This window comes from Dermochelys coriacea, chromosome 2 (genome assembly GCF_009764565.3).
Source record: "Dermochelys coriacea isolate rDerCor1 chromosome 2, rDerCor1.pri.v4, whole genome shotgun sequence".
Taxonomy (NCBI): domain Eukaryota; kingdom Metazoa; phylum Chordata; order Testudines; family Dermochelyidae; genus Dermochelys; species Dermochelys coriacea.
Window position 1 is genome coordinate 41,984,572 of NC_050069.1, and position 27,105 is coordinate 42,011,676.

The 27,105-nt window shown below is 41.7% G+C and overlaps 1 protein-coding gene across 1 annotated transcript in view; it reads right to left on the reverse strand.

The window, feature by feature from the left end:
* MTDH (metadherin) overlaps positions 1–21,007 on the reverse strand; it is a 49,612-nt gene extending 28,605 nt beyond the window's left edge. The window contains 2 exon segments of the mRNA XM_038390168.2: positions 10,566–10,670; positions 20,304–21,007. Coding sequence (XP_038246096.2) covers positions 10,566–10,670; positions 20,304–20,708 — 510 coding nt within the window. The 5' untranslated portion in view covers positions 20,709–21,007.
* Between the last annotated feature and the right edge of the window lie 6,098 nt (positions 21,008–27,105).

Genomic DNA, 27,105 nt, shown 5'->3' on the forward strand with positions numbered 1-27,105 from the left:
CTGCCAGGAACACTCTAGCTCCCTTCCCCTCTCCCTGGCAGTGTCTTCTATGTGCAAGCTGGGTTCTGTGGGGTCCAGCGGCCCCTAGTGGTGGCCAACAGCACTGAAGTCCATTTCTGTGGGAGAAAGGAAATTCTGCGCACACATTAATTTCTGCAAAATTCTGCATTGCACAGTGGTGCAGAATTCCCCCAAGAGTAAATACTGTACACACTACCAAGACAAACACTTTCTTCATCTTTTGTAGTCTTCCAATTGAGACTTTCTGGAACATGCATTAGCCAAATACCTGTGTTGAGCCACACAATTTAAACTGGATGTAAACTGGATGAAATTTTATGGCCTGTGATATACAAAAGTCAGATCACGTCACTTAATGGTCCCTTTTTGCCTCAAACTATATAAATCTATGCAAAGAAGCACCTTGAGTTAACTGATGCATTCCACCAGGGAAGCCCTAAACTTCCACTGTTATCAGAGCAAAGACGTAATGGGTCCAGAAAGTAAACTGTATATAGGCTTGGCAGAATTACATTTTTATTTTTTGCAATTTCAATAATATAGATTTTTTAAATTTAATAATTTTTATTTTTACAGTTGTGGAAAATTAAGGAGTGTAGTATTGGGATTACTGCAGCACTCACCGTGGGGCTACAGAGGGCTCTCAGCATGGTTGAGAGGCCCAGGACACCTGGGTGTGAGGTGCAAGGGAGGCTGCAGTCCTGGCGGGAGGAGCAGACCCCTAAGACAGACCTGCAAGGAGGATGACGAGCCCCTGGTCACAGGGGAGACCACCTCACTGCTGTACAGTTCCTGCCTGGGGATGGCTCTCTCAGTTCTGGCTGAGTGAGTGAGTGACAGGGCCATGACAGCAGAGGGCTCCCTCCATTACCATCGGGCTGATGACACATGATCCCTGCAGGCACAAGGTGTGGGGAAGGCTCTGGTGTAGCAGAGTGGAGGAAGAAGAGGATGAGCTCCCTGCCATGGGGAAGGCCACCCTGCTGCTGAATGGCTCTGTCCCTGGGCAGGAGCTATTGAGCAGCAAGGTGGCCTCCCCACAGCCAGAGGCTGCTTCTCCTACTCCTGGCAGTCTTGGCCAGGGTCTCTGCTCTGCTAGAGCCAGAGCCTTCCCCTCACCTTGGGGTGGCAGGGATCCAGTGTCCCTAGCCATACAGGGAACCCTTGATAGCTCCATTGTCATGGCCCTACTCCCTCACTCCTGTGACTGCAGGGCTCCCTTCATGACTGCTGACACCTGATCCCTGCAGGCGCTAGGTGAGGGGGTAGGGGGAGCTGCACTCACATCAACTGTTATTGATGGATTTTTTCTTCATCCATTTCAGTGTAAGCTGAAATTGACATTAACTGACATCTGTGGATTTAAATAGAGTCCTGCCAAGTCTAACTATAAGTAAGGCTGCAAGTTTGTCACGGAGGTCACAGATTCTCAAAAAAGAAAAGGTTTCAGAGTAGCAGCCGTGTTAGTCTGTATTCGCAAAAAGAAAAGGAGTACTTGTGGCACCTTAGAGACTAACAAATTTATTAGAGCATAACCTTCTGTGAGCTACATCTCACTTCATCGGATGCATTTGGTGGAAAAAACAGAGGGGAGATTGATATACACACACAGAGAACATGAAACAATGGGTTTATCATACACACTGTAAGGAGACTGATCACTTAAGATAAGCCATCACCAGCAGCGGGGGGGGGGAGGGGGAGGAAAACCTTTCATGGTGACAAGCAAGGTAGGCTATTTCCAGCAGTTAACAAGAATATCTGAGGAACAGGGGGGTGGGGTGGGGGAGAAACATGGGGAAATAGTGTTACTTTGTGTAATGACTCATCCATTCCCAGTCTCTATTCAAGCCTAAGTTAATTGTATCCAGTTTGCAAATTAATTCCAATTCAGCAGTCTCTCGTTGGAGTCTGTTTTTGAAGCTTTTTTGTTGATGGATAGCCACTCTTAGGTCTGTAATCGAGTGACCAGAGAGACTGAAGTGTTCTCCAACTGGTTTTTGAATGTTATAATTCTTGACGTCTGATTTGTGTCCATTCATTCTTTTACGTAGAGACTGTCCAGTTTGACCAATGTACATTGCAGAGGGGCATTGCTGGCACATGATGGCATATATCACATTGGTAGATGCGCAGGTGAACGAGCCTGATAGTGTGGCTGATGTGATTAGGCCCTATGATGGTGTCCCCTGAATAGATATGTGGACAGAGTTGGCAACGGGCTTTGTTGCAAGGATAGGTTCCTGGGTTGGCGGTTCTGTTGTGTGGTGTGTGGTTGCTGGCGAGTATTTGCTTCAGATTGGGGGGCTGTCTGTAAGCAAGGACTGGCCTGTCTCCCAAGATCTGTGAGAGTGATGGGTCATCCTTCAGGATAGGTTGTACATTCTTGATGATGCGTTGGAGAGGTTTTAGTTGGGGGCTGAAGGTGATGGCTAGTGGCGTTCTGTTGTTTTTCTTTGTTGGGCCTGTCCTGTAGTAGGTGACCTTCTGGGTACTCTTCTGGCTCTGTCAATCTGTTTCTTCACTTCAGCAGGTAGGTATTGTAGTTGTAGGAATGCATGATAGAGATCTTGTAGGTGTTTGTCTCTGTCTGAGGGGTTGGAGCAAATGCGGTTATATCGTAGAGCTTGGCTGTAGACAATGGATCGAGTGGTATGATCTGGATGAAAGCTAGAGGCATGTAGGTAGGAATAGCGGTCAGTAGGTTTCCGATATAGGGTGGTGTTTATGTGACCATATACATTGTCCCCAAATGTGAAATAGTTATGGGTGAGGACAAAGTCACAAAGTTCAGCCACCAGATTAGCCCTGACATTATCGGGGATACTGTTCCTGACGGCTTGTAGCCCATCTTTGTGTGGAATGTTGGTGTAGAGGGCTTCTACATCCATAGTGGCTAGGATGGTGTTTTTAGGAAGATCACCAATGGGGGACAATGTATACCTTCAAGTCAGCGGCACTGCGATGGGTACCCGCATGGCCCCACAGTATGCCAACAGTTTTACGGCTGACTTAGAACAACGTTTCCTCAGTTCTCGTCTCCTAATGCCCCTACTCTACTTGCGCTACATTGATGACATCTTCATCATCTGGACCCATGGAAAAGCAGCCCTTGAGGAATTCCACCGTGATTTCAACAATTTCCATCCCACCATCAACCTCAGCCTGGACCAGTCCATACAAGAGATCCACTTCCTGGACACTACGGTGCTAATAAGCGATGGTCACATAAACACCACCCTATATCGGAAACCTACTGACCGCTATTCCTACCTACATGCCTCTAGCTTTCACCCAGATCATAGCACACGATCCATTGTCTACAGCCACCCTCCCCCCCCACTGTTCCTCAGATATTCTTGTTAACTGCTGGAAATAGCCTACCTTGCTTGTCACCATGAAAGGTTTTCCTCCTCCCCCCCCCGCTGCTGGTGATGGCTTATCTTAAGTGATCACTCTCCTTACAGTGTGTATGATAAACCCATTGTTTCATGTTTTCTGTGTGTGCATATCAATCTCCCCTCTGTTTTTTCCACCAAATGCATCCGATGAAGCGAGATGTAGCTCACAAAAGCTTGTGCTCTAATAAATTTGTTAGTCTCTAAGGTGCCACAAGTACTCCTTTTCTTTTTGCGAATACAGACTAACACGGCTGCTACTCTGAAACCTGTCACAGATTCTGTGACTTTCTGTTACCTCTGTGGTTTCTTCAGTGGTTAGGGAGCCTGGCCTGGGGGCAGCTAAAGCAGCCCCTGTGCCAGGCCCACTGGCTGCTGCTGGGCCAGTCTCAGGCCACTGCACCCCCCTCCCTCAGCAGCAGCAGGAGTTTGGGTGTGGGAGGAGGTTGGAGCACAGTACAGGATGAGGCGGGCTCTGGGCAGCGCTTACCTAAGGGGCTCCTCAGATGCGGCAACATCTGCCTGGCCACACCTCTGTCTAGGAGCTCAGCGAGGAGGCTCTGCGCGCTGCCTCCGTGTACAGGCACCGCCCCCACAGCTCTCATTGGCCATGGTTCCTGGCCAATGGGAGCTGCAAAACTGGCACTATAGGCAGAGGCAGCACACAGAGCTGCCTGGCCATGCCTCCATCTAGGAGCTGAGTGAGGGGGGGATGTCCTCACTTCTGGGGAGGCACGGAGCCAGGTATGTAGCCTGTTGGCCCCAGCAAACCCCACTCTCCCACCCAACACCATCAGGGGTCCCGGGCCGCGCGCCACCACCCACACAGCACTAGTGGGGGGGGGGTCCCAAGCCACGCATGCCCATGCTGCTCCCCCACCAAGATTAAGTCCAAGATATACAGTAGAAGTCATGGAAGTGAATTTTTGTTTACTGACAGTGACCTGTCCATGACGTATACTAAAAATACCCCTGACAAAAACAAAGCCTTAACTATAAGGCAGAAGGATCACTTGTTCAGTAACTGGCCACCAAGCACTGAGTATGGGCAGGCTACTGACTCCTCTCCATAACCTCCCTCTCCCCACAAAAGAACAAGGGTAAGTTTCAAACATTTCTTTTTTCTTTGCATTTGCTTCGGTAGTAAACTAAAACTAAACTAAATTAGGTATAGAGAAAAATAACCCAGCTGGGTTAGGGGACTAGTTCCTACACAACTGAGAATACTGTACATATTCTTAAACTACTATTTAAGTGAAAAACTACTATTTTATAAGAAAGCATATAACTAAGGAACAAAAAAGAGTTACAACTTGTTGCATCTGACAGAAGGGGATCTTTTAAAAATGTCCAACTTTTAAAAAAAATTCCTTTTCAACCAAAAAAAAAAAAACAAAACCAAAAACAAAAATACAAACACTTGAAAACTCTGACTAGCCAGTTCTAGTGAGCACCAACAGGTGTTCCAAAAAAAGGGAGTAAACAGACTATAAACCAATTCCCCTTAACTGCTCAACTTCCACTGCTGGCTTTTGTAAGGTCATTATTTCAGAAGTTCTCTAGAGAACAAAATCTTCCAGGCAAAAGAGGACCTAAACACTTAAAAAAAGGCTTTTTTCTGCTTTGCTTTAACAGTCCCCTATTCCCTCTCTACCATCATCATTCCCCCACACCTCCAAAAGAGGGCACAAACCCAACTGCCCCTCTGCTTGACCCTGACCTTCAAAATACAGCATGAAAAGTTAAATGACAAACATTAATAATAAAAAGGCCTACACGGTCACAAGAACTTGCATACAAATTCTACAATTCCATTAAAAAACCTGATTAGAGTATTAGAAATCCAAATTTTACATCCAGCTTTTCTATGAAAAAGTCACATTAAATGTTTTTTATAGAGCCTTACAAATAGGGAATTTATGTTGCTGTACACAAGGATTTAATAAATAAACCAGAAGTTTATCTTCTTTGCTTTCCTAATATCAATTACTGGAACACGGTACATATCTACTTTTTTCACACCTGCCAAGCTCAGTCAAGGTTTCTAACATCAGTCACTATTACAATTATATCACTGACTAAAACTGTCAGGAGGTGCATGACTGTACAAAATACGGGTTCTATTCATTCTAAATGATCACCTTCTGTGCACAGAAGGCTGCCAATCTTGGCTCTACCATCAGCTGAATGAAACATTAAGAACTTGGCAGATTAGCAAAAAAACCCTTAAAATCAAGCAGATGTGTGGGCCTCTATACAGAGGAAAATAAAGACAATGTAAAAATAAGCTTTCCTTCCCCACCATAAGAAAGTACTGGTCCAAGAGGATACATGCTTTTTTCAAGCTTGCAAATAAAACTAGCTATGAAGTTTTAAGGAGTTTTCCATTTGCTCTAGATTGTCACTTTCCAGTGAATGGCAGACATGTATGGCAAATTAAGTTGAATCACTTATTTTTTGCTCTTGTGTAACTGAACAAGGCAGAGAAGAATGAAGAGGGAAGTGGCAAAATTGCAGACCGTACACATGCATCTTCAGTACAAGACCATACTGGAGATGCTAACAGCGATGACAAACAGAAAACTGTAAACATCTTCAAGGAATAAGTGAGGTTCATGGCCTCTGAAGAGAAAGATAGCAAAGAATCGCAGAAACACAAGAGGAGCACCAATACAAAAAAAAAAATCAATGTACGCCAGGTAATTTTTAGATATGGAAAAAACACTTAACTTGTAGTCTCAGTTTATTTCTCTAAGCCGAACAAAGAAAGAGCACTCTCGCAGGGCCTTGGGAGATTCTACTCCGTGCACTCAAGCTATTAACAATGCAATGCATATGGAAAGAGGGTGATTTCCCAGAGTGACTAACATAGCTGCAAAAATAAAAGGAGGACTTGTGACACCTTAGAGACTAACACATTTATTTGAGCATAAGCTTTCGTGAGCTACAGTTCACTTCAAAACCTAACATAGCTGCCTAACTATCCTCACTAAGTTTAAAGAGAGGCTTGGAGCTGTTTTTAGTTGACACTGAAGGGCACCAATTTATACCCAGACTTCATATTTATATCCACTTCAAAATCTATTTTAATTTAAAAAAGCTGTTTTAGATTTTATTTAAATTATAACTTTCTTTTTTAAAAATAAACCTGTTTAAAATGAAATATGAATTTACTACAAAATATGTTAAGGCCTAAACTTATTACAATCCCTTAAAACGTTTAAATAATAAATGTGCTGAATCCATGAGCCTCAATCATAAACTTTGAGTTAAAGGCTGCTTTTCTATATAAATAATTAATCAGGGAAAAAAATAACTTTTGAAGTCAAGCTTTATAAATATGGCATAGTGGATCATGTACTGTATTAAGGGCCTGATCCTGTAGAGGAGGGGATCTATGCTCTGCGGTATTGGGTGCAACAGATTGGCAAAGTCATCACAGGGGATGGGACCTGCCTCTGACTCCAGGAGACACCATCACGTATCTCATCATGATCATCCACTGAGCTCATCTGGGTGGCCCCATATTCCTCTTTATAGCTTCTCCTTACCCAAGCTCTGATTGGCTCAGCTCTCAAATTACAAATATTTATGACTCCAGCCACCATGGAAACTTACTCTCCAGCTTATAGAAAAGCACTAATCTGCACAGGAACTACCAGCCCTTGTTTCTGGACAGTTCTGGGCACTTCAACTAAATGGCCTTGTTCCGTTTCCTTGCAAGTGTATACAGAGATACAAACAAACAAATCCATTAATTTCTCAACTGCCTCACTCTTTCTTTAAATAAAATACTGCAATGCAAAAGGCATGTGGGTTACATGAGCAGAAGTCATGGATTGCTGTTAGTTCTTGTATTTTCCTGGAAGCAGAGATAGGGGGTGAAAGTGGAGTTATGTAACAAAGGAGGAGTTGAGCATTCGACCAGAAAGGAACAACACTGGTGTCAAAGCAGGACACTGAAAAGAACGAACGACATTCTTCTGACTGCAGCCTCTAGTGTTGATTTCAAGACCTGAGAATTGGAGGGAAAAACTGCCATGGCTGCAGGTCATAAAAAGGACCCTATTTGGGAATATTTTCAAGAAATTCCTGTACCTCCGGATAAAAAATAAACACGTCTAATGTAAACTGCGAAACAAAAAATGCAAGTCCTGGTTGTGAGAATGAACGTGATTATGACAAATGCTCCTCAAAGGCAATGACTTTGAAGATGATATGGACACGTCTGAACAATCTGGATCAACTGGTTAGTACATTTATTTTTGCACCATTCTTAAGGTCTGCCTACCATTTCTTACTATGCTAGTAAATGATAACTTAGATTGTCATAAATTTGTATTTTGGATGTAACAGAATAAAATTCCAGTATAGACCTTTCTCACAGACAAGCTGCAAATGTAGCAAAGATGAGAAGAAATCTAGAAGAAGAAAACAAAGGCAATCTGAAAACTTACAACATATTGATTCAATGCTCATTTGACTAAAATACAACTCCAACCACTTTGTTTCAGTTTCACTAGAGAGAGAAAAAGGATTCAAACTAATTCTATCCAAGACATGCACTTGAATTCAGTGGTAGACTGTTCTGAGCCATTTATAAAGAACTGGTCTATTCTGATGATAATTTGCAAAGGGAATCATGACAAAATAAATGGAACTATAACCAGCCAAAGTGGTCCTAATCAGACTAAAGAGAAATATAGAAGATATGCTGAATGTACAGAAACTTATTTCCACATTATTTGGCAAACTGCAGCAAGATTGCTGCTGTATTGCTGAGGCTGTTGAAATTTGGAAAGAACTTTGAGGCACTGAAGCAAGAAATACCCAACAACAAAATTAAACTGCAAGCAGTAAAGAAACAGATGGATCAAGCAGTTACTCCACCTCATTTTTTTCTAATATTCTCAACCCAAAGTACTAAGTAGATGTCTAACTGCTGAAGAAGATGCTGCTATGACATGGGCATCTAAATTACCCATCAATCATGCCAACCATAATACATTTCAGGGCCTGAAGGTGAACCATTCAAGCAGTACACATTTGCTGATATTTAAAATCAAGTGACACCACTGAATTGGTGGAAGTCACTAGCTAAGCACCTGGAACAAGAATTTGTTGACGTGTGAAACCAGTTTTTGACAGCACGATCCCCTCTTCTGCAGGCACAAAAATAATATTTTCTTCATTTGGACTAATTCATTCAAAGTTGATAAATCAATTGAGAGCTGAAAAAGCAGGAAAACTTGTCTCTCTTCCAGCCTATCAATAAAAATGAGGAGGGAGGGATGAGATCTACTAGTCTGAAAAATACGAAGAACAGCCTAAGGGCAGGTCTTCACTACCCGCTGGATCCGCAGGTAGTGATCAATCTATCGGGAATCGATTTATCGTGTCTCCTCTAGACGTGATAAATCGATCCCCAAACACACTCCCCGTCGACTCCGGAACTCCAGTTTGTGAGAGGCGGAAGCAGAGTCGACAGGGGAGTGGAAGCGGTTGACTCGCCGCCATCCTCACGGCCAGGTAAGTCGACCTAAGATATGCAGACTTCCGCTACGCTATTTGCGAATCGGAAGTTGCGCATCTTAGGTCGACCCCCCTAGTGTTGACCAGGGCTATGTAATTTAGAAGGCTGTCTTCAGTTTTCAGTAGACTTAGGTGAGTAGGAATCTAAGCTCCAGTCCCTTTCACTGAGGCATATTTGCTTAAATTAAACATATACAGTTATAGCATACCCCCCAGGCAGCAAAAAGATGTACCAAATCTTGTGTAAAAGCTCTATTTAATTGTAAATTAACATGTTTTAATGGTTATATTAACCAGTAATAATATACCTCTCTTAGAAAGTAACAGAAGTACAAATGGGAAAATTATTTAAATAATCAAGCCTTTTCACTGATTTACTTAGAGGCGCCCTACTAGATTCTCTCCTTATATTTCCCCAAAATGATCGGACTACACTACTCTAATAAAAACAGCCATTTAGTGGCTAGAATTACTTGGTACTGCAGTTTAGGCTTGGTATTGTTTTGTGAGGAAGGGAAGGAGAAAAATGAGCAGCGAGATAAATACGTTTATTTCTTAGCTTAAAAAAAAAGTTATCTTTACTTCCAAATACAAACACCTATGAAACTTTAGAATTCAGGCTTCCATCTAACATTGGAACATTTCTTGTTATTCAAATGCAGAATTAACTAAGACTACAAGAGTTTCTAATAACTTATTTACTCAATTAAGCTATAAAACCATTAATAGCTGTGAAATTAATGAGGACCAGATATGTTTTTTTAATCGAATTGTTTCCTATGTTCAACAACTTTTCAGTAATACTTAGTTAACCGTTTATGCTGTTTAATATATCTTCTGCTAGTACACAATGAATCCCCAACAGTGTCATGAGAACAGTTTTAGCCTAGTAACTTTGTTGTCCATCACAGAGAGATTTTAAAAATTCCCTGTATGAATGAGTACGCGTATTAGAGCTAGAATCAAAACCAATGTGACAATCATTTCCAAATCAGAGAATCGCTGCACAGCAATTTACTTGACATATTATAATTTCAACCAGCAGATGTAACCTGTATTTTCAATTACATAAAGTTGTGAGCAAAAGAGCCAAGATTAAGTCAGTTTTGGTCATATGCCTATTTTAATCAGATAAATAAAAGTTGTCCGGTGAACTGAGGGTATATTTGCTCAGTGATTTATGGTACATGTTAAGTCAAGTAAAAGGGAGTTTGCAAGTGTAGGATTTGGCCTTAAAACAGCACTCCCTCAGCTGTTAGATGATACAATTATTGTAAGTTATTTGAAAGATTACATTGATCACCTTTTGAGCACCTACAGAGAGTACACACAATGGAATACTAATTTGGCCTTGTTATGTACAAGAGCTGCTATTCAGTATTTTAAATTCCTTTGTTTTAAAAGGAAGTGCAAACATTTAATTCTTGATGTGGGATCTTGGTATCTTTAAAGCTGTCTTTCAAAAAAAAATTAGTTGGAAAATTTACTATTTTTTAAAATAATTTAAATTGGATAGGAATGGAATGCAATCCTGGTTGAGACCTTCACGTAATACAAATATATAAAAATTAATCTCATCAAGATGTTTACTATAGTTTCAAAGCCATAAATAACCTTCTCGTTTTTCTTTTCTGCATCCAGTGGCTGCTTTGGATTTTCTCTTCGAGCCGTCTGAATTATTTCATCCTCAGACACTTCAAGAACAGGCCGTCCATTAGGCTGCATATGTAATCAAAAATTTAAATCAGATTAAATCTGAGAGGGCAGGTGAAGCAAACCATAGAATGTAAGTTACATAATTACAAAAACAGCATAAGAAGTTTTCTTTGAAGCCAACTATAGTTTTATGCACTATGGGGAAAGAACCCAAATGCTAGCTTAATTACATTTTAATGTAAAGCAATTTAGTGTTATGAGAAACATTTTCAAAACTTATTTTCAAAATTTCTGAAGTCTGCTACTGTGGTTGTATATACTGTATGGAGTCAAGAAACAAGTACATGAACTAGTAAATATTCTAAATGCAGCTAGATAAAAATCAGACTAGTAGTTTCTACAGCTAGTCTGTTGAACAGCAACTGTCTTACATATCGTAAACAAGTAGATTAAGAGTGAAGGAAAGCCATGACATTTACAGTAATATCTATACCACACTGTAACCAATTATGTAGTGGAATATTATACAGCTTTACTATTTTTAATGTAAACAAACATGAAGTAAAAGTGGAGGACATCTGAAGTATTTTATCAATCTTCATATTGAGGGATATTAAATATATAATTGCTCCTAGACAACAAAATATGTACCTGTAAAACTTTCAGGAACTTTAGGTCTGATCTAAACAACTGTAGCTTGGATTCCAAATAAGTTTTGCTAAACATTACAATTTTTTAAAAAATTCTTCCTGATGAGGTTTAGGATTGTGTATATTGATAGCAATTACTTTAATACACATAAGTGAATGGGCACGTGCATTTGTTTTCTCACATGTACAGACACAGAAGTATACGTAGAGTCCACGTGAGCAACTGCACAACACTCAGTTGGAGCAGTGTCCTCTGCAGTATCTCACTGTAATGCAATAATTGCATAAGTATAGCAAACTACTTTCCAGTTAAGCCTCTGGAGCGCCAGCCACAATTCTGTTTTGCCAAATGTATTTGGGGGAGGGAGGAAGAAAGGGAGAGAGAAAATGGAGAAATGTTTTCCCCTCAAACCAGTGACTACTTTTCAAAACATCAACTTTGTCAGACACCAAGTTCTTAAAACTACAAGTTGCAAATGTAGTGGATTACCTATTTAAATTAAAAACAAAAATAAACCACACATACACACATGGATATGTACACTATTAAAAATCTGAAGCTGGGTGAAATTTTTAAGATATTATTCACTGAAAAAAGCAGTTTTGGTCAACCCAAAACCATTCTCAAAATGTGACTCAAATAAATCATTTTAGCCAATGTTTCTGAAGGAGGGCCCCTCATGAACCAGTCACAAGATGGTAAGAGGAGAAGAAGGTGCACATATAACGTTAGGCCTACTTGTTATGGCCTGGGATGTGAGAGACCTGGGTTTTAATTACCCTTTTTGTCACATTTATGTGGAGAAGGAATTTGAATTTGGATCTCCTACCTTACAGGAGAGCGCCCTAGCAACCAGGCTATGGGATATTCTGGCGTGGGTCTCTCTCAAGCTTTCCTGTTGAAGTTGCTCCACTGTGTATACATAATTAAATAGTCATTGGAATAGGCTCATGAACGTGGGTCTCCCACCTCCAAGGTAAGTACCCTAATCACTAGGCTATAGGAATCTCACACTCTGACCTGGCGACTATTCAAGTATTTTATGCAAAGCAGAACAGCTTCAACTTGAGAAAGAGAGAGACCTATATAAGAATAACCCATGGCCGAACAGCTAGCACTCACCTGCGAATTCAAATCTCTTGTCCACATCAGACAGAGGGAAGAAATGAACCCCAGTTCACAAGTGACAGGTTTCAGAGCAGCAGCCGTGTTAGTCTGTGATTTCCCTAACCACCGTGCTAAAAGTTATAAGGGAACACCACTTCCTGCTTCCAGCCAGTTTGGGAATCTAGTCTTATTTATTTTGCTTTCAGGTGGAAAAAAAAAGCCCAGAAACTAAACAGCCATATTGTTTTTGTTGACCCAAACGTTTTCTTCGACTTGAAACTAATTTTGTGTCTACTTTTTTGATGTGCTCAAATTTTTTGGATTTGGTTCAACCTGAATTTTTATTTGTTTTTTTAAATATTTTGGAACTACCAGTGAACTGAAAAAAAAATCTGTAATTTGCAAGGCTCCACTTAAATCTGGATTTTTTTTTAAAAAAAAACCAACTCTGAAATAAAGACCTCTGCACTTTTATTTAAAATATTTCTGCAATACCCGTTACCTCTTTTCCCCACTCTTCTGACAGTCTTCAGTCAGACTGTTATTCCTAAGTGCTATATTAGTACAAAGTAGTAATAAAGGACATTCTTGCTTCCACTTAGAACCAGAGACTTATTATAATTATTAGCCTACATCAACCTCCTTCTCCCACCTATGGGGCACAGAGAGAAAAAAGGGGCATGAAGGTTTAAAACAAAACAAAAGGAAGTACTTCATGCAACAGTCAACTTGTGGAACTAGTTGCCAGGGGATGTTGTGAAGGCCAAAACTATAACAATTAAAAAAAATAATGAGATAAGTTCATGGAGGACAGGTCCATCAATGGCTATTAGCCAAGATGGTCAGGAATGCAATCCCAAGCTCTAGGTGTCCCTAAGCCTTTGACTGCCTGATGCTGGGACTGGACAACAGGGGATGGACCATTTGATGATTTCCCTGGTCTTTTCATTCTCTTTGAAGCATCTGCCATTGGCCACTGTCAGAAGACAAGATACTGGGCTAGATGAACCATTGGTCTAACCCAGCAGGGCCATTCTTATGAAGATTTCATCGCCTGCCTATATATCATTTAAGTTACATTTCCATGATGCGTTTAGTCTGCATGGCATCTTATTTAAACTCATCTCCATGGGATAGGAGCTGCATCTTCATTTTTATTTGATAGTACCAAATATACTCTTGACAGAGTATATATTTTCTTTTACAGGATACAATTTTAACTAAGAATTAAAAATCATGTTTAATATTAATCTCAAACGCTAAAACTAAAGTTGTTGCATTTAATTTTAGAATAGGTCAAACTGTATGTTAAATGGTATACTACTTTAATACCTGCTGACAGATTCAACAAGAAACATTTGTTAGATGGAAGAGCTGCTACTTATTAGTACTTAGTGTATCTAGCTATTACACTGCCTTCATAATTATTCTAAGGCCAGGTCTACATTACAAACTTACATTGATATAACTGCGTCATTCAGGTTGTGAAAATCCACACTTCTGATCAACACAGTTATACAGTCCTAACCACTGGTGTGAACAGAGCTATGCTGATGGGAGAGCTTCTCCCATTGACAAAACTACTGCCTCTTGTGGAGGTGGATTAACCATGCCAATGGGGGTTCGCCCATCAGTATAGCAGCATCTTCACTAAAGCGCTGCAGCTGCACTGTTGTAGCTTTTTAAGTCACTGCCTCCTCAGTGACTTAGATACATACTCTTCAGATTTTCATTCGTTAGGCATTGTCTATTTGGAAAGCCAAAAATATAGAACTGCTGTCCCTTATAACTGATTTAATGCCCAAGGGTGAACACACTGTCTGCACACAGGACGTGGTGCCAACTGTTGAGAGTGCATTTTTTGTGGGCTCTGAAGTGACAAGAGTGAAAAGTGCTATTCTGCCTTGTGGTGGCTTAAAGACTATCCTGCCTTCCTCTCAGTTTCCAACGGTCAGCTGAACAATTTAGGGAACTTCCAGATTAAAAAAAAAAAAATTCTGAAAAAACTGTTACTAGAAGTATACAGCCTTAACTGCAAATGGAAAGGTGGAATTTTGGATTCAAATTATTTTTAAAAATAGTTGTAATTTTTCACATTTAAATACATCCTGAAAAAAATTATTTTCAGTTCTGAGATAGTTTACTACTAATACTCAAACTCAGCCCTGTATCACAACAATTAAGTTTTCAAATTGTGGAACCTTTTCCAAGTCTTAAATGATTGTTTTAGAACAAGACTGCGGTTGGATCAACTCCTACTTATGAAAGATTACTACATTTGATCCTTCATTTAAATAGTAAAAAAGTATCAAAATCTGCTATGTTACAGTATTCTTATACAGAACCCATGACACTTTCTATAGCATAGAACAGTGGTTCCCTATTATTATTTTTAAACTAAAGGCAACCCATCAACTGCATTGTCTTTTTTTGAGTCCCACCCACAGTCCAAATTCATGGGGGAGCAAAAACCAGAGACCAGCATCATCCTCAGCCTCCCAAGGGGACACCAACCACCAGCAGCTCCGGCGAGGCAGCCGCATCACTGTGGGGGGGAGCTGCTCTGGGGCCCATTCTGACCAATCCGGGGCAGGGGGTTAACAGTAAGATTAAAGCTTACTGGTTAACTGTTTAATAGTTTACATCCCTACCGTCAATATAATAAAACCACCTCAATGAGTAGAAGAAACTATGTTGGCGGGAGAAGCTCTCCCATTGACAGTGCTATGCAAATGAGTGCTTATGCCAGCAAAACTTGTGTCACTCAGAGGAGTGGGCTTTTTCATACCCCTTGTCATAAAGGGAAGGGTAAACACCTTTAAATCCCTCCTGGCCAGAGGAAAAACCCTTTCACCATGTCAAGGTTCCTTCGCCACTCTGAACTCTAGGGTACAGATGTGGGGACCTGCATAAAACCCCCCAAACTTATTTTTACCAGCTTAGGTTAAAACTTCCCCAAGGTATCCTAGCTTCTTAACCCTTTACAGGTGAAAAGGTTTTTCCTCTGGCCAGGAGGGACTTAAAGGTGTTTACCCTTCCCTTTATATTTATGACACCCCTAGAGCAACCTAAGTTTTGCAGACATTGGTGGTAATGTAGACATGGCCTTAGACTTAGTCCTGCAGAGGACAGTAGCCACTGCTGTGGGACAAGTTCATTATCCAATATCCCCGCTCTCCCGCAAGGCCTCCCCTCTGCACCAGGCCCATGACACATCTAGAACCTTCCCACAAGCAGAATATGCAGCATTATTTCATATACTTAGCTAAACAAACCCCTCCATCCATCTAGGGTTGGTACACGGTCAAACCACAGGACTATGGTATAGTCACGGCCTATGGTATACTCTGGTGTGGTGGTCTCTATCAATGTATCCTGTTGAAACTATTCTACAATGTATAAATAATTTAAAAAGGGATAACAGTGAATAGTCATTATAAATGCCTATGAAGTGCCACAATGAATGACTATTACCTGGTGACCTAGGATATGGGGGAGACAAGCTGAAGTCCCTGATCCAATGACTATTTATACAAAGTGGAATAGCTTCTGGAGGAGGAACAGAGACCCACACCAATAAATTCCACAGTCCAGTAGTTTGGGCACTCTCCTGAGATGGGGGAGACTTGTGTTCAACATCAGACAGACAGGGGGAATTCCACATCACACGGGAGTGCCTTAATCACTGGACACTGATGAAGGCGACACTACTACTACTTCCTCATCCTCCAGCTGATTTGTGAATCTAACCTTTTAAAAAGAATCAAAAAATTCCTTTTGGGTTGAACAGAGTGTTTCATTTGGACAATTTTTTTCTTCAATTTTCTGAAATATTGTTGGATTTGATTCAAACTGAATTTTTTTTTCAAAACTGCCTGTGAACTGAAAAGTCAGTTATTAGCCCAGCTTTGTTCAGTGGAGAAAAGAGTTTAAGATTGAAGGCTATGGGAAAGTGAGTAACACTCCCCTTGCACCAGCTAGAAAGCAGAGCGGTGTTAGCAAAGAACCCCACTGAACCTTGCAGGAGCCAGGAGGCTCTGGGATCGGAGGTGAAAAAAAAATAAGTCTTAAGAGGAGATAAAGAGAATGCTTGTGCTCCTTGCCAGCAGCAAGAGAAGGCATGTGCTTCAGGATTATTACTCATCTCATAAGCAGAGGAGACGAAAGATGGAGCCCTCACAAGCAAGGTCCAGGGACAGCATACCTTGGTAATAATCCCTATAGACTCCTCTTTCAAGCACCTGGCAGAGGCAGAGATTGACTTCTCCACTGGATGTTGACTCCAAACAGTGAGCTATCCCCATCTTTTGAATCTATGGCTAGTAAGTTTGGTCCTCTGGCTAGTAGCAAAGGTATTACTGGACATTACTACTGTCAATCAAATATACTCACTAAATAGTTTTGGCTATTTGACTAACTAACATTAATTTATATTAGAAACTTTAGATTGGATATTATTTGACTAGCATACTGGTAAGTAGTACACAACTGTTTTATTCCTTTAAGTTGCAAGGAGTATTGCAAAAAGAAAAGGAGTACTTGTGGCATCTTAGAGACTAACAAATTTTTCCACTCTATACGGCTAAATTCAGTGCCTTGCATAATGACAGGTTTCAGAGTAGCAGCCGTGTTAGTCTGTATTCGCAAAAAGAAAAGGAGTACTTGTGGCACCTTAGAGACTAACAAATTTAAATTTAAATTTAAATTTTAAAATGATACTACAGTTTAAAATATTTAACCTTATTTAAAATTTGACAACCCTGGAAGGATTAACAAACTACTGGGACAGATCCTGATGATTTTTTTTCATGAGAAATAGGGTTAACTGGATTAGATGCATAATAAAGAACAACATAGTTAATTACATGCATCATTGTGTGTGTGTATATATTTATGGATTCAGTATGTGCATTTTCTTTAACAAATGATGTATGTTCATCGGGAATTAAAAATAATAGAAGATAATACACTTATTAAAAACTCAAGTACTTCGGTGGAAGGATGCGTGTTTGAATTAGTAAGTGGGCTTGGTCCCTTTTGTTTCTTGATGAAGAAGGCCTCAAACATTGTTAATTATTTTTGCTTTGCTTTTCCTTAGATATATAAAGAATGTCAAGTCTATTCTTTCCTGATTGCTGGGGGACATCCTGGTGGACTCAGATGCGTGTGCCTTCACTGAATAAGCAGGATTTTGAATCATTAACAAATATACCCTCTCTCTAAAATGGTAATTAATCAAAGTTTTAAACAGTCTGAATAAATACCCTCCCTTTCCAGTTTCTCAGCTTTCACACTCTGGATTCCTAAAAGGTAATAATTTCACTGGTTCTTGGTCACCATAGAGTTTTCCAGGAGTGAAGACCTTAATTTCTAATTCTAAAAAAAGGAGGAATACCCGCTTATCCATTCTTCTTCACATAGCAAAGAACCGGAAAAAGGTATAAGCAGCCCAATTTTCCACTTTGCAGATCATCAGTTACACTCTCACTTATTTAGATCTTATGAGAGACAACTGAAAGGCAAGTTTATAACAGATCAAATGACATCTACTCCACTTTCTTCCATCCTATGTTGGCAAAAACAGTATTAAAACTATTTAGCCAAAGCAGAAAGCTACAGACCAACCTGTCTAAGACCCAAACCTCTGACAAAAAAGGAAGAGCTTTAGAAGGGTGTGCAGTAACTAGATGCATGAGATTAGTTTGCTCTCTAGGTGAAAGTACAGCAAAGCAAGCAATATCAAAAACAAGGTGGATGAGGTAATATCTTTTATTGGACTAACTTCTGCTGGTGAGAGAAGCTTTCAAGCCCCAGAGAGCTCTTCTTCAGGTCTGGGAAAAACGTCACTTAAAACTGCCTTCACGAAACAAGGACGCTCCACCAGAGAAGTAGATCACTTCAAGGAACAGACCACCCCAATACCCCAAGAGAGAACTTGCTTCAATACAGAAATAACTAGGGGTGTATGGTTGGAGGAGATTGATGATGCACCACATGGGTTCCATTTTGAGGTGGTAGGTAACAAACTACAACCCAAACTTGATGGGGACCGCATCCTGAAAGAAATCTTTCCTGAACCCCCACTTTTGGTCTTCTGATGATGATGGTGGGGGATTGTCTGAAGCAAACTCCCCAGAAACCAGGACACACCAACTCAAAGCAGCACCAGACCTTGCCACAAGAGATGCAAAACCTGAAGACCTATCTCCACTGCTACAATGATCAACACACCTTTCAAGATCCATGGATTGTACGCACGCCTATCACAACATGTTGTATACCTTATCCAGTGCACTAAATGCTTCAACAATTACATGGGTGAATCCAGATAATCACTATGCTCTCAAATGAACTTGCAGAGGAAAATGATAAAAGACAAAACACACCTGTAGATGAACACTTTTCACAAAGCAATCACTATGTTTGACTTATCAGTCCTCATCCTCAAGGGAAATCTGCACAATACTTTCACAAGACAAGCCTGGGAGCTTAAATTCATAACTCTGCTAAACACTAAAAATCATGGATTGAACAGACACACTGGATTAATGGTTGATTACAACAATCCATAACCCACTAACCTCATCTTTTTGTCCTATGACTGAGATGTTAACTGGCCACTCAACCTTGAATGGTGCTTTAGAATATGAACTACCTATTTATACCAAACAATCTGTTCTACCTTGCATTTACCTGTGAAACTCTAAACACCTTTCCCAGACCTGAAGAACTGTGTGTGACTTGAAAACTTGTCTTTCTCACCAACAGAAGTTGGTCCAATAAAAGATATTACCTCACCCTCTTTGTCACTAATATCCTGGGATGAAACATGGCTACAGCTATTTTACAATATCATAAACAGACAGTTACCTACACACTGTGATATTTAAAGACTCAAAAAAATGCAATGGAATCCTGAACTTTAAAGTGGTTTCTTAAGAAACAGCTTTACTTACCTGAGATTATCCTTAGTGTACTTATCACACCCACCAAGTCTCCCTCATTTAGAAAAAAGAAAAGGAGTACTTGTGGCACCTTACAGACTAACAGATTTATTTGAGCATAAGCTTTTGTGCGCTACAGCATCCCATGAAGTGAGCTGTAGCTCACAAAAGCTTATGCTCAAATAAATTTGTTAGTCTCGAAGGTGCCACAAATACTCCTTTCCTCATTTAGAAATCGCTTTTAGATTATTAAAGTGTGTTCCTCTATGGATTATTGATTTTGCTCTATCTTTTCAATGAGACGTGCAAAATTTTGAGTTGTCAACTCAATCTCGAAGTTTGTTGCTTATTGCCACTGTTTACAGTTCACTTGTTTGGACTCCGTAATAAACTTAACCTAAATAAAACCTAAGCTTGTTGAGTGAAGAGGGGTAAACCGCTAACTTCTGTAAAGTTAAAGCTTTATTAAATTAAAAGGTAATTAAATCTCAAGACCTCAGGGTTTCTTAGAAAGATTCCTGAAGATGAACGAATGCTGTCCCATCTCCCGGCAAAAAGCTTCAATGCATTTACTGCTACTCAAAGCTTTCCAAGTAGTAAAGCAATTGACAAGAAATAGGCAATCTCACATGAGCTAGTCATAATCCAAAGAAACATGCAAATACCAAATCAGTTTCACCCTGCAGCTACTTAGGAAACCTACAGCACTAGGACTGCTTGCCCCTGGACTTCACCAGCAGCCCTCTCTCACACCAGCGTCTACCTTGCAGAACTATGGTAAGTTTTTCAAACTCTCGGTATAAACAAAACATCTAAAACAAGAATGTTGTGGCAGTTTTACTTTAATCCGAAACAAACTGCTCAAATTAAGGATCATGCTTCTTTCCACCTCCAAATGCCACTGTGAAGCCAGCCCCCCACGTCAGTGAGCCCCCTCCCGGTACCCCCTCCCCCGCCAGCAAGACCCCCTCCCCACCGCCGCCCCTTCGCTCACCCTGGCCGCCCCTTTCTCCACAAGTCTCTTCTTGTTCCGTTTCTTCTGCTCCTCAGCCTTCAGCAGCAGCGCGGCCGGAGCCGCCTTGTTGGGGACGCCGCCGCCTGTCAGGCCCAGGGCTGCCGCCTCGTCATCTTCTTCCCGGCCAGCCAGGCTCCGGGGCTGCTTCCTGCGGGAGCCCGTTGCGCAAACCACAGCCCAGAACAGCCCCAGCAGCAGCAGCAGCCCCAGGGCGGCTGTGGTGAGCAGCACGAGCCAGCTCGGGAGGCCCTGCGGCTCGAGGCCCAGCTCCAGACCCAGCTCTGTGCGCAGCAGGCCCAGCCCGACCGACAGCGCGTCCCGCACCCGGGCCGACGCCTCCTCGGCCTGCTGGGCCAGCGCCTCCTGCCAGCTCCGCGCAGCCATCGCCGCTCCCACCCTGGAGGGGCCGAAACCGAGCGCGGGGCGGCTGCTCAAGCCGAGCGCATCTCCCGCTGCCGGGCCCGCAGGGGCACAGCCGGGACCCGCAGCCGGGCCGCCCGCTGCGGCTGAGGGCAGGACGGAGTCGCTGGGAGCTGCCCGCTCAGCTCCGCGGCGTCTCGCTCTGTCCCCGCCCCCGGCTGGAGTGCAACGTCACCTCTCGGGCTCCGCTGAACGTCGGCGGACGGCGGCCGCGCAACGTCCCGCCGCACGCGGGGCGCAGGGCGACGTAGGGGCGGGAAAGTGGCGCGTGCACCCTCCTCAGGTCCCGTCTAGCGGGGAGTTACGGGCGCGTGCGCTGTTGCTCTCCCCCTCGCCAGGGCTCCAGCCGCTCCCTCCCTAGAGCTGTCAATCTACCCCCCCCTCTCCAGCGGGGCGGAGCGAGTCGCCAGCTCCACGTGGCACTGAGAGCTCTGGCTGCCGCCTGCCCCATGCTCCTAGGGTCCGCGAGCCCCGGCTGGTGCGGGGGCCCGGGGCGTGACCACGAGCCACTGAAGCATTTTCTTCCCGAGGAGCCTTGGAGCCCACGCTGCCGCTAGGAGGGGCTGGCATTGAGTTACACACTGACAGGGTGGGGCACTCCAGTAGCCCCTTGCTTGCTCGAGAGGGAAGCACAGTGCCCCGCCGACTCTCAGCCGCCCCTCCCGTCTGTTGTGGGGGCCAGGATGTATCCCTACTTTTTGAGGGGCTCTTCCACTAGCCCTCCTCCTGCCACACTCTTTGCTAACTGTCTGCTGCCCTTCATTGTGAGCCTACAATTCCCATTGACTTTGAGGACAGAGTTGGGCCTTAAATGTTAAATTGCCTTTGTTTTAATCAAAACCTGGAAAAATAATTTTTGTTGAAGTAAGGAGGGCGATGTCTAGCCTGTCAGTAATATCTCCTCTCCAGATAAATTCAACTCAGATCAAAAGTTCTTATCGACCATTGCTCTTCATTACGAAGAATTTTTGTGCCTGAATGAATGACATGGTGAGATTGCCAGTATGGGCAGTACCAGCTTGTATATTATGCTGGCAAGTGGCTAGAGATCATCATGGCCCCTCATGCTGCAAAGAATATATGTATATTAGTGAGTTAACAGTACTGTACTTGTAATCTCTATTTCAGATTGCAACTTGTCAAACTCCATTTGAATGAGGAAGAGATGGCACAACTTGAACACGGAAAAATTCAGTCACTACCTCACAGATTTTAAGAATTTTTTTTAGTAGTTCTGTGTATTCTATTCTGTTGATAATCTTAGATAGTAGGCCAAAGTCTGCTTTCAGACACAAGTACACACAGAGCTCAGGATAACAGCTGTGGGAGTTTTGTGTGTAGAGCTTGATTGCCTTTCATCTTGTGTAGTTAATTACACCTGAGCAAAGTCACCGTAGTAACCATCTCGTTCCTGTCCCCGCAGCTGAATTTGGTGTATAGACGAGACCTTGGGAAAATCTGTTGTAATTGCAAAATAAGACAGACAAATCAGACTTTGATTAGTTTTTCATCTTGAATACTGCATGCAGATGTGATCACCCCATCTCAAAAAGATATATTGGCATTGGAAAAGGTTCAGAAAAGGGCAAAAAAAAAATACAAGGGGTATGAAACAGCTTCCGTATGAAAATAAATTAATAAGATTGGAACTTTTCAGCTTGGAAAAGAGATGACTAAGTGGGGATATGATGGAGGCATATAAAATCATGACTGGTATGGAGAAAGTAAATAAGGAAGCATTATTTACTCATAACATATGAACTAGGGGTCACCAAATGAAATTAATAGGCAACAGGTTTAAAACAAATAAAAGGAAGTATTTCTCCAAACACACAATCAACCTGTGGAACTCTTTGCCAGAGGACATTGTGAAGGCCAAGATTATAATAGGGTTAAAAAAAGAAATAGATAAGTTCATGGAGGATAAGTCCATCAATGGCTACGAGCCAGGATGGGTAGAGGTGGTATCCCTAGCCTCTGTTTGCCAGAAGCTGGGAAATGTGTGACAGGATGGATCACTTAATGATTACCTGTTCTATTCATTCTCTCTGGGGCACCTGACATTGGCCCGTATCAGAAGACGGGATACTAAGCTAGCTGGACCTTTGGTCTAACCCAGTATGTCTGTTCTTATGCTCTTAGTAATTTCACACTGTACTTTTGAAAGCAATAATGGATACTTCTAAATCTCTTGAATTTTGTGAGAAAGACCATCGTTACTTTTAAGGGTTAGATCAGCAGCTCTCTTAAGTGCTGGGGTGGGTTTCTTTACACCTTAATGTATTTGTGCATGATGCTTTTTTGGTTTAAAAGTAACATCTATATGTTTTTACTTAGTGGGACATCTAATTAGTTACTAAGTGCCAGATTTTCAACAGGACTCAGCACCCACAATCGGCCAAATTGTCAAACAAGGTCATCATGTCAGGTGCTAAACTCTTTTGAAAATCTGGCCCTTATTTTTGTGCCTAAATTGAGTTTTTGAAAATCTGACCCCAGTTGTGACTGCTGGACACTTGAGAAATCTGACGCTCGAGTTCATACAGGATTTCAACCCTCAGATCCTAACTCCTGGCTTTTGCTGACAATTGCATTCCACTGTCTATGAGCCAGATTCTTTTCTGATGAAATTCTTTTGAAGTCAATGAGGCTACACCACAGATTAATTTGGCCCACTGTTTCCATCTGTATCTTTATTTATCAATGGTTTTCATAACTACAGTCATCATATACTACCTGCAGTCATCTCATCATATTTTTATTAAAAATGCATTGGGTACATCAGTAGTCAAGAAATTAGGGCATAATACAAATATAAACTTTTCATTTATTTTAATAGTATAATTACAGCTCTGATGACATTGAATACTGATGTCTCTGCTTTTATATTGTGAATACAAAAAAAAATTTCATTTGCAAATATTTATTGGCAATAAAAGTTCTGGCAGTATTTTTTTGTGAAATATCTTGCTCCATGTTACCAACTCTGTAGACTGGCACCAAGTGCTGCTTCATTATCTGTAATTTACAGATTGCCAAGAGAGTTCATGGTGATCACAAGCAGAAAAATTGGGGCTTTTTACCAGTAACTATTTAACATAGTTTTGGTAAGCTTTTATGAGTAAATGTTGATTTAATTGAAAATGAGAAAGCTTGGCGGTATATAGCCCCTGGGTGCTTTAGGATACACTGTACACATCTAATGAAAGGCTTTGATATGAATACTATATAGTGTTCATTATAGACTCAGTTCAGCCACCCTTAACATGATGAGTAGGACCTATGAGTAGTTCCATTGATTAAAGTGCTACTCTGAGTGTAAAGGTGGCAGAATTGGGCCCTATACATGAAAATGATCAGCCAACAATGGTGGAATTTGTGCATCATTAACTTGCAGAAGTGACACACATTTTAAATACAAAATAAACAATGTAATTACTTGAGAAAAGTATTTTCTTTGACTCTGAGGTTACCATTCAGGCAATAAAAATGTACACACTTTTCAACACACAAACTACAGTGTACTCCTTTTTTAAGAGTCACATCTGTCCTGGATGATTTGATTCATATAAGTGGCTGATTTTTACAGGCAGTGTATTTTATTAGTATAGGAATGATTTTGATAACTATGCGGTTGATTCTTAATTTAGGTTTCAGAGTAGCAGCCATGTTAGTCTGTATTTGCAAAAAAGAAAAAGGAGTACTTGTGGCACCTTAGAGACTAACAAATTTATTTGAGCATAAGCTTTTGTGAGCTACAGCTCACTTCACTTGGAATGCATCCGATGAAGTGAGCTGTAGCTCACGAAAGCTTATGCTCAAATAAATTTGTTAGTCTCTAAGGTGCCACAAGTACTCCTTTTCTTTTATTCTTAATTTAGTGATTCTTATAAATGGAGTCCACTTTATACAAGAGCTAGGTATTAGTACTATTATAATTAGCATATGCAGGAAAAGATTGCAAGAACTCATGCCAAGGCCAAATTCCAAAATATAACTGATTGAACCCTGACAAGGACCAGAGCTATTTAAAAGCAGCACTGACACCACCAAGCAGCACTGATGATAACAGCACAGTTCTGGGAAATAGATTTATCTAGATTCGAGGGGATTAAAAAAAAAAAAGTGTTTTAAAGCCACGTTAGCTGCCTTAGCTAGCCAACCCTATTTGAAGAGTGTCTTTGTTCAGTTCTCTTAAATTGATAAAAGAACAAAAATCAAAATAGGAGATTTTTATTCCAAAACACAATGCCTTCCACGATAACAACAAAAGGTGTGAATTAAAACTGAGATTGTTATTTCAGTGCAAGTCTGTGACATTCAGCTTTACAGGGTGGAATGAGTACCTCAGAACTCCAGATACTACCTGGATTATCCCCTGAATACCAAGTCCAATGTAATATTCTCATACTATTCTTCAAAGCTGTTAATAGGCTTGACCCAAGTTATTTCAAGGACTCTGGCCCAGATCTTCAAATGGATTTGGCACCTAAACTCCCATTAAAATCTTTGCAAGTTAGGTGCCTAGATACCTTTGAGGATCTGGGCCTCTTTCTGCTAAGATGATCTCCCATATCAATTGCATTTTTCAGGGAAAATGGAAATGTCCCCTGGAAATCTCACCTCTTCAGTATAGCATTCCCCAGGGCATGCAGCAGAAGAAAACAGGACTGTGCATTCCAAAATAGAAGCAGGCGATTAAAGTAAAGAGCAGGATTGAAACATGGAATCTCATGAACATATTTCTTTGCTCCCTCCTGTATCATCTCTCCTCTCCCTGTTGACGTTCTCTGTTTCACCATGATTATTGTCAAACAACCCCTCAGATATTTTTTTCACAATTTACTGTTCCCTCTTCCAAGGCTGCAGATGCTCCCCTGGAAACAGAACTGGTGCACCAAGAGTTGGGGCAAAATTCCTGGGGGACTGCACATCTGGCAAGGAGCTCAGTGCCACTGGCAGCAGGGAGTCTGTTGCTATGTGGATCCTCCGATACCCATTTCATGAGGAGGTGGGTTCATCACAAGAGTGCATGGCTACCTCAGCCAGTAGACCGATAGCCTTATCACAGCAGTGCTGCAATTGCTCTATAGGCTGGGGGGGGAGGGGACGGAAGGTGCCTTCCCATTTTCTCTTTCATATCTGCTATTCAGGCTGGATGTTAAGGACAATTTTTGTTCCTTAAATGTAGCTCTTGCTCAGCTAGTAATACATTTGTGAGAGAATGCCTCCTGCCATCTCTTCCGGTCTAAAACATTGTCTAGGCCACAGAGCCTCTGCCAGCATAGCTATGCTGGCGTAGCTGCCTAGTGTAGATGCAGCATACGCCAACAGAACAAGGAGTTCCTACAGTATAGGAACACCACGTCTTCTAATGACGTTAGCTAGGCAGACCGAAGCCCTCTTTTGTTGGCATACCTGCCAAGTTTTGTGTGGCCTATGTGTGAAATTATATACTTTTAGTTGGTTAATTAGCATATAATCAAAAACATCATCTTCCAAAGATTATGGGAATTTAGTGCTGGTGAAAGGCATTGTCTAGAAAGCCATGGTGAATGAAGTTCTCTTTATCTACACAGCAGCAGACACCAAGCTTTCCATATAATCTGGCCAGTCATCATACCTCAGTCCTGATCTATGGGGGGCCTTCCTCTCAGACTAACAGGAACAGTTTAGTCTCTATTGCCCTATGCAGTTCTTGGCCTCTCTGCTGAGTCTACCATTAAGTGCAAAGTGAAGTTGTGAGTTTGGAATGGTGGAGCTAGAACAGTCCCATGAAACTCATCTCAAATAGGAGCCACCAAATATCAGAGGGGGCAATTTTTAATCCCTTCTGAAATGAGCTGGATTAAAACCCAATGACCTACAGATGAAAGGCTCCATATTTTATTAGCAATTCCCTGAGGCATCCACTCCCCTAGTAAGGGGTAATGTAAGAATTATTTCTTAAAATTTTCCAACTAGCTCAGCTCAAAGGATTGTGCAGAGGAGGAAGTGGGGAGGGGGCTGTACAGGATTGCACTGATGAGGAGAAAGGGAAAGGACCTTGAGAGATCATGCAGAGGATTAGACCACAAGGATGAGGAAGAGAAGGATCCTTGAGGGATTGTATGGAGGGGGAAGTCACAAAGGTTTGTGTGGGGCCACAACAAGGGGTCGTGCAGAGGAAGATGAGTCGGGGCCATGAGGGACATTGCAGAGGAAAGATTATGAGGGAACATGCAGAGATGAAGGGGCCATGAGAGATCACATGGGGGAAGAGGAGGGGCCATGAGAGATTGTGTGGAGGAAGAAAGCCCCTTCATGATGGATCATTTGGAGAAAGAGAAGGAACGAACCATGAGGGACTGCATGGAGGAAG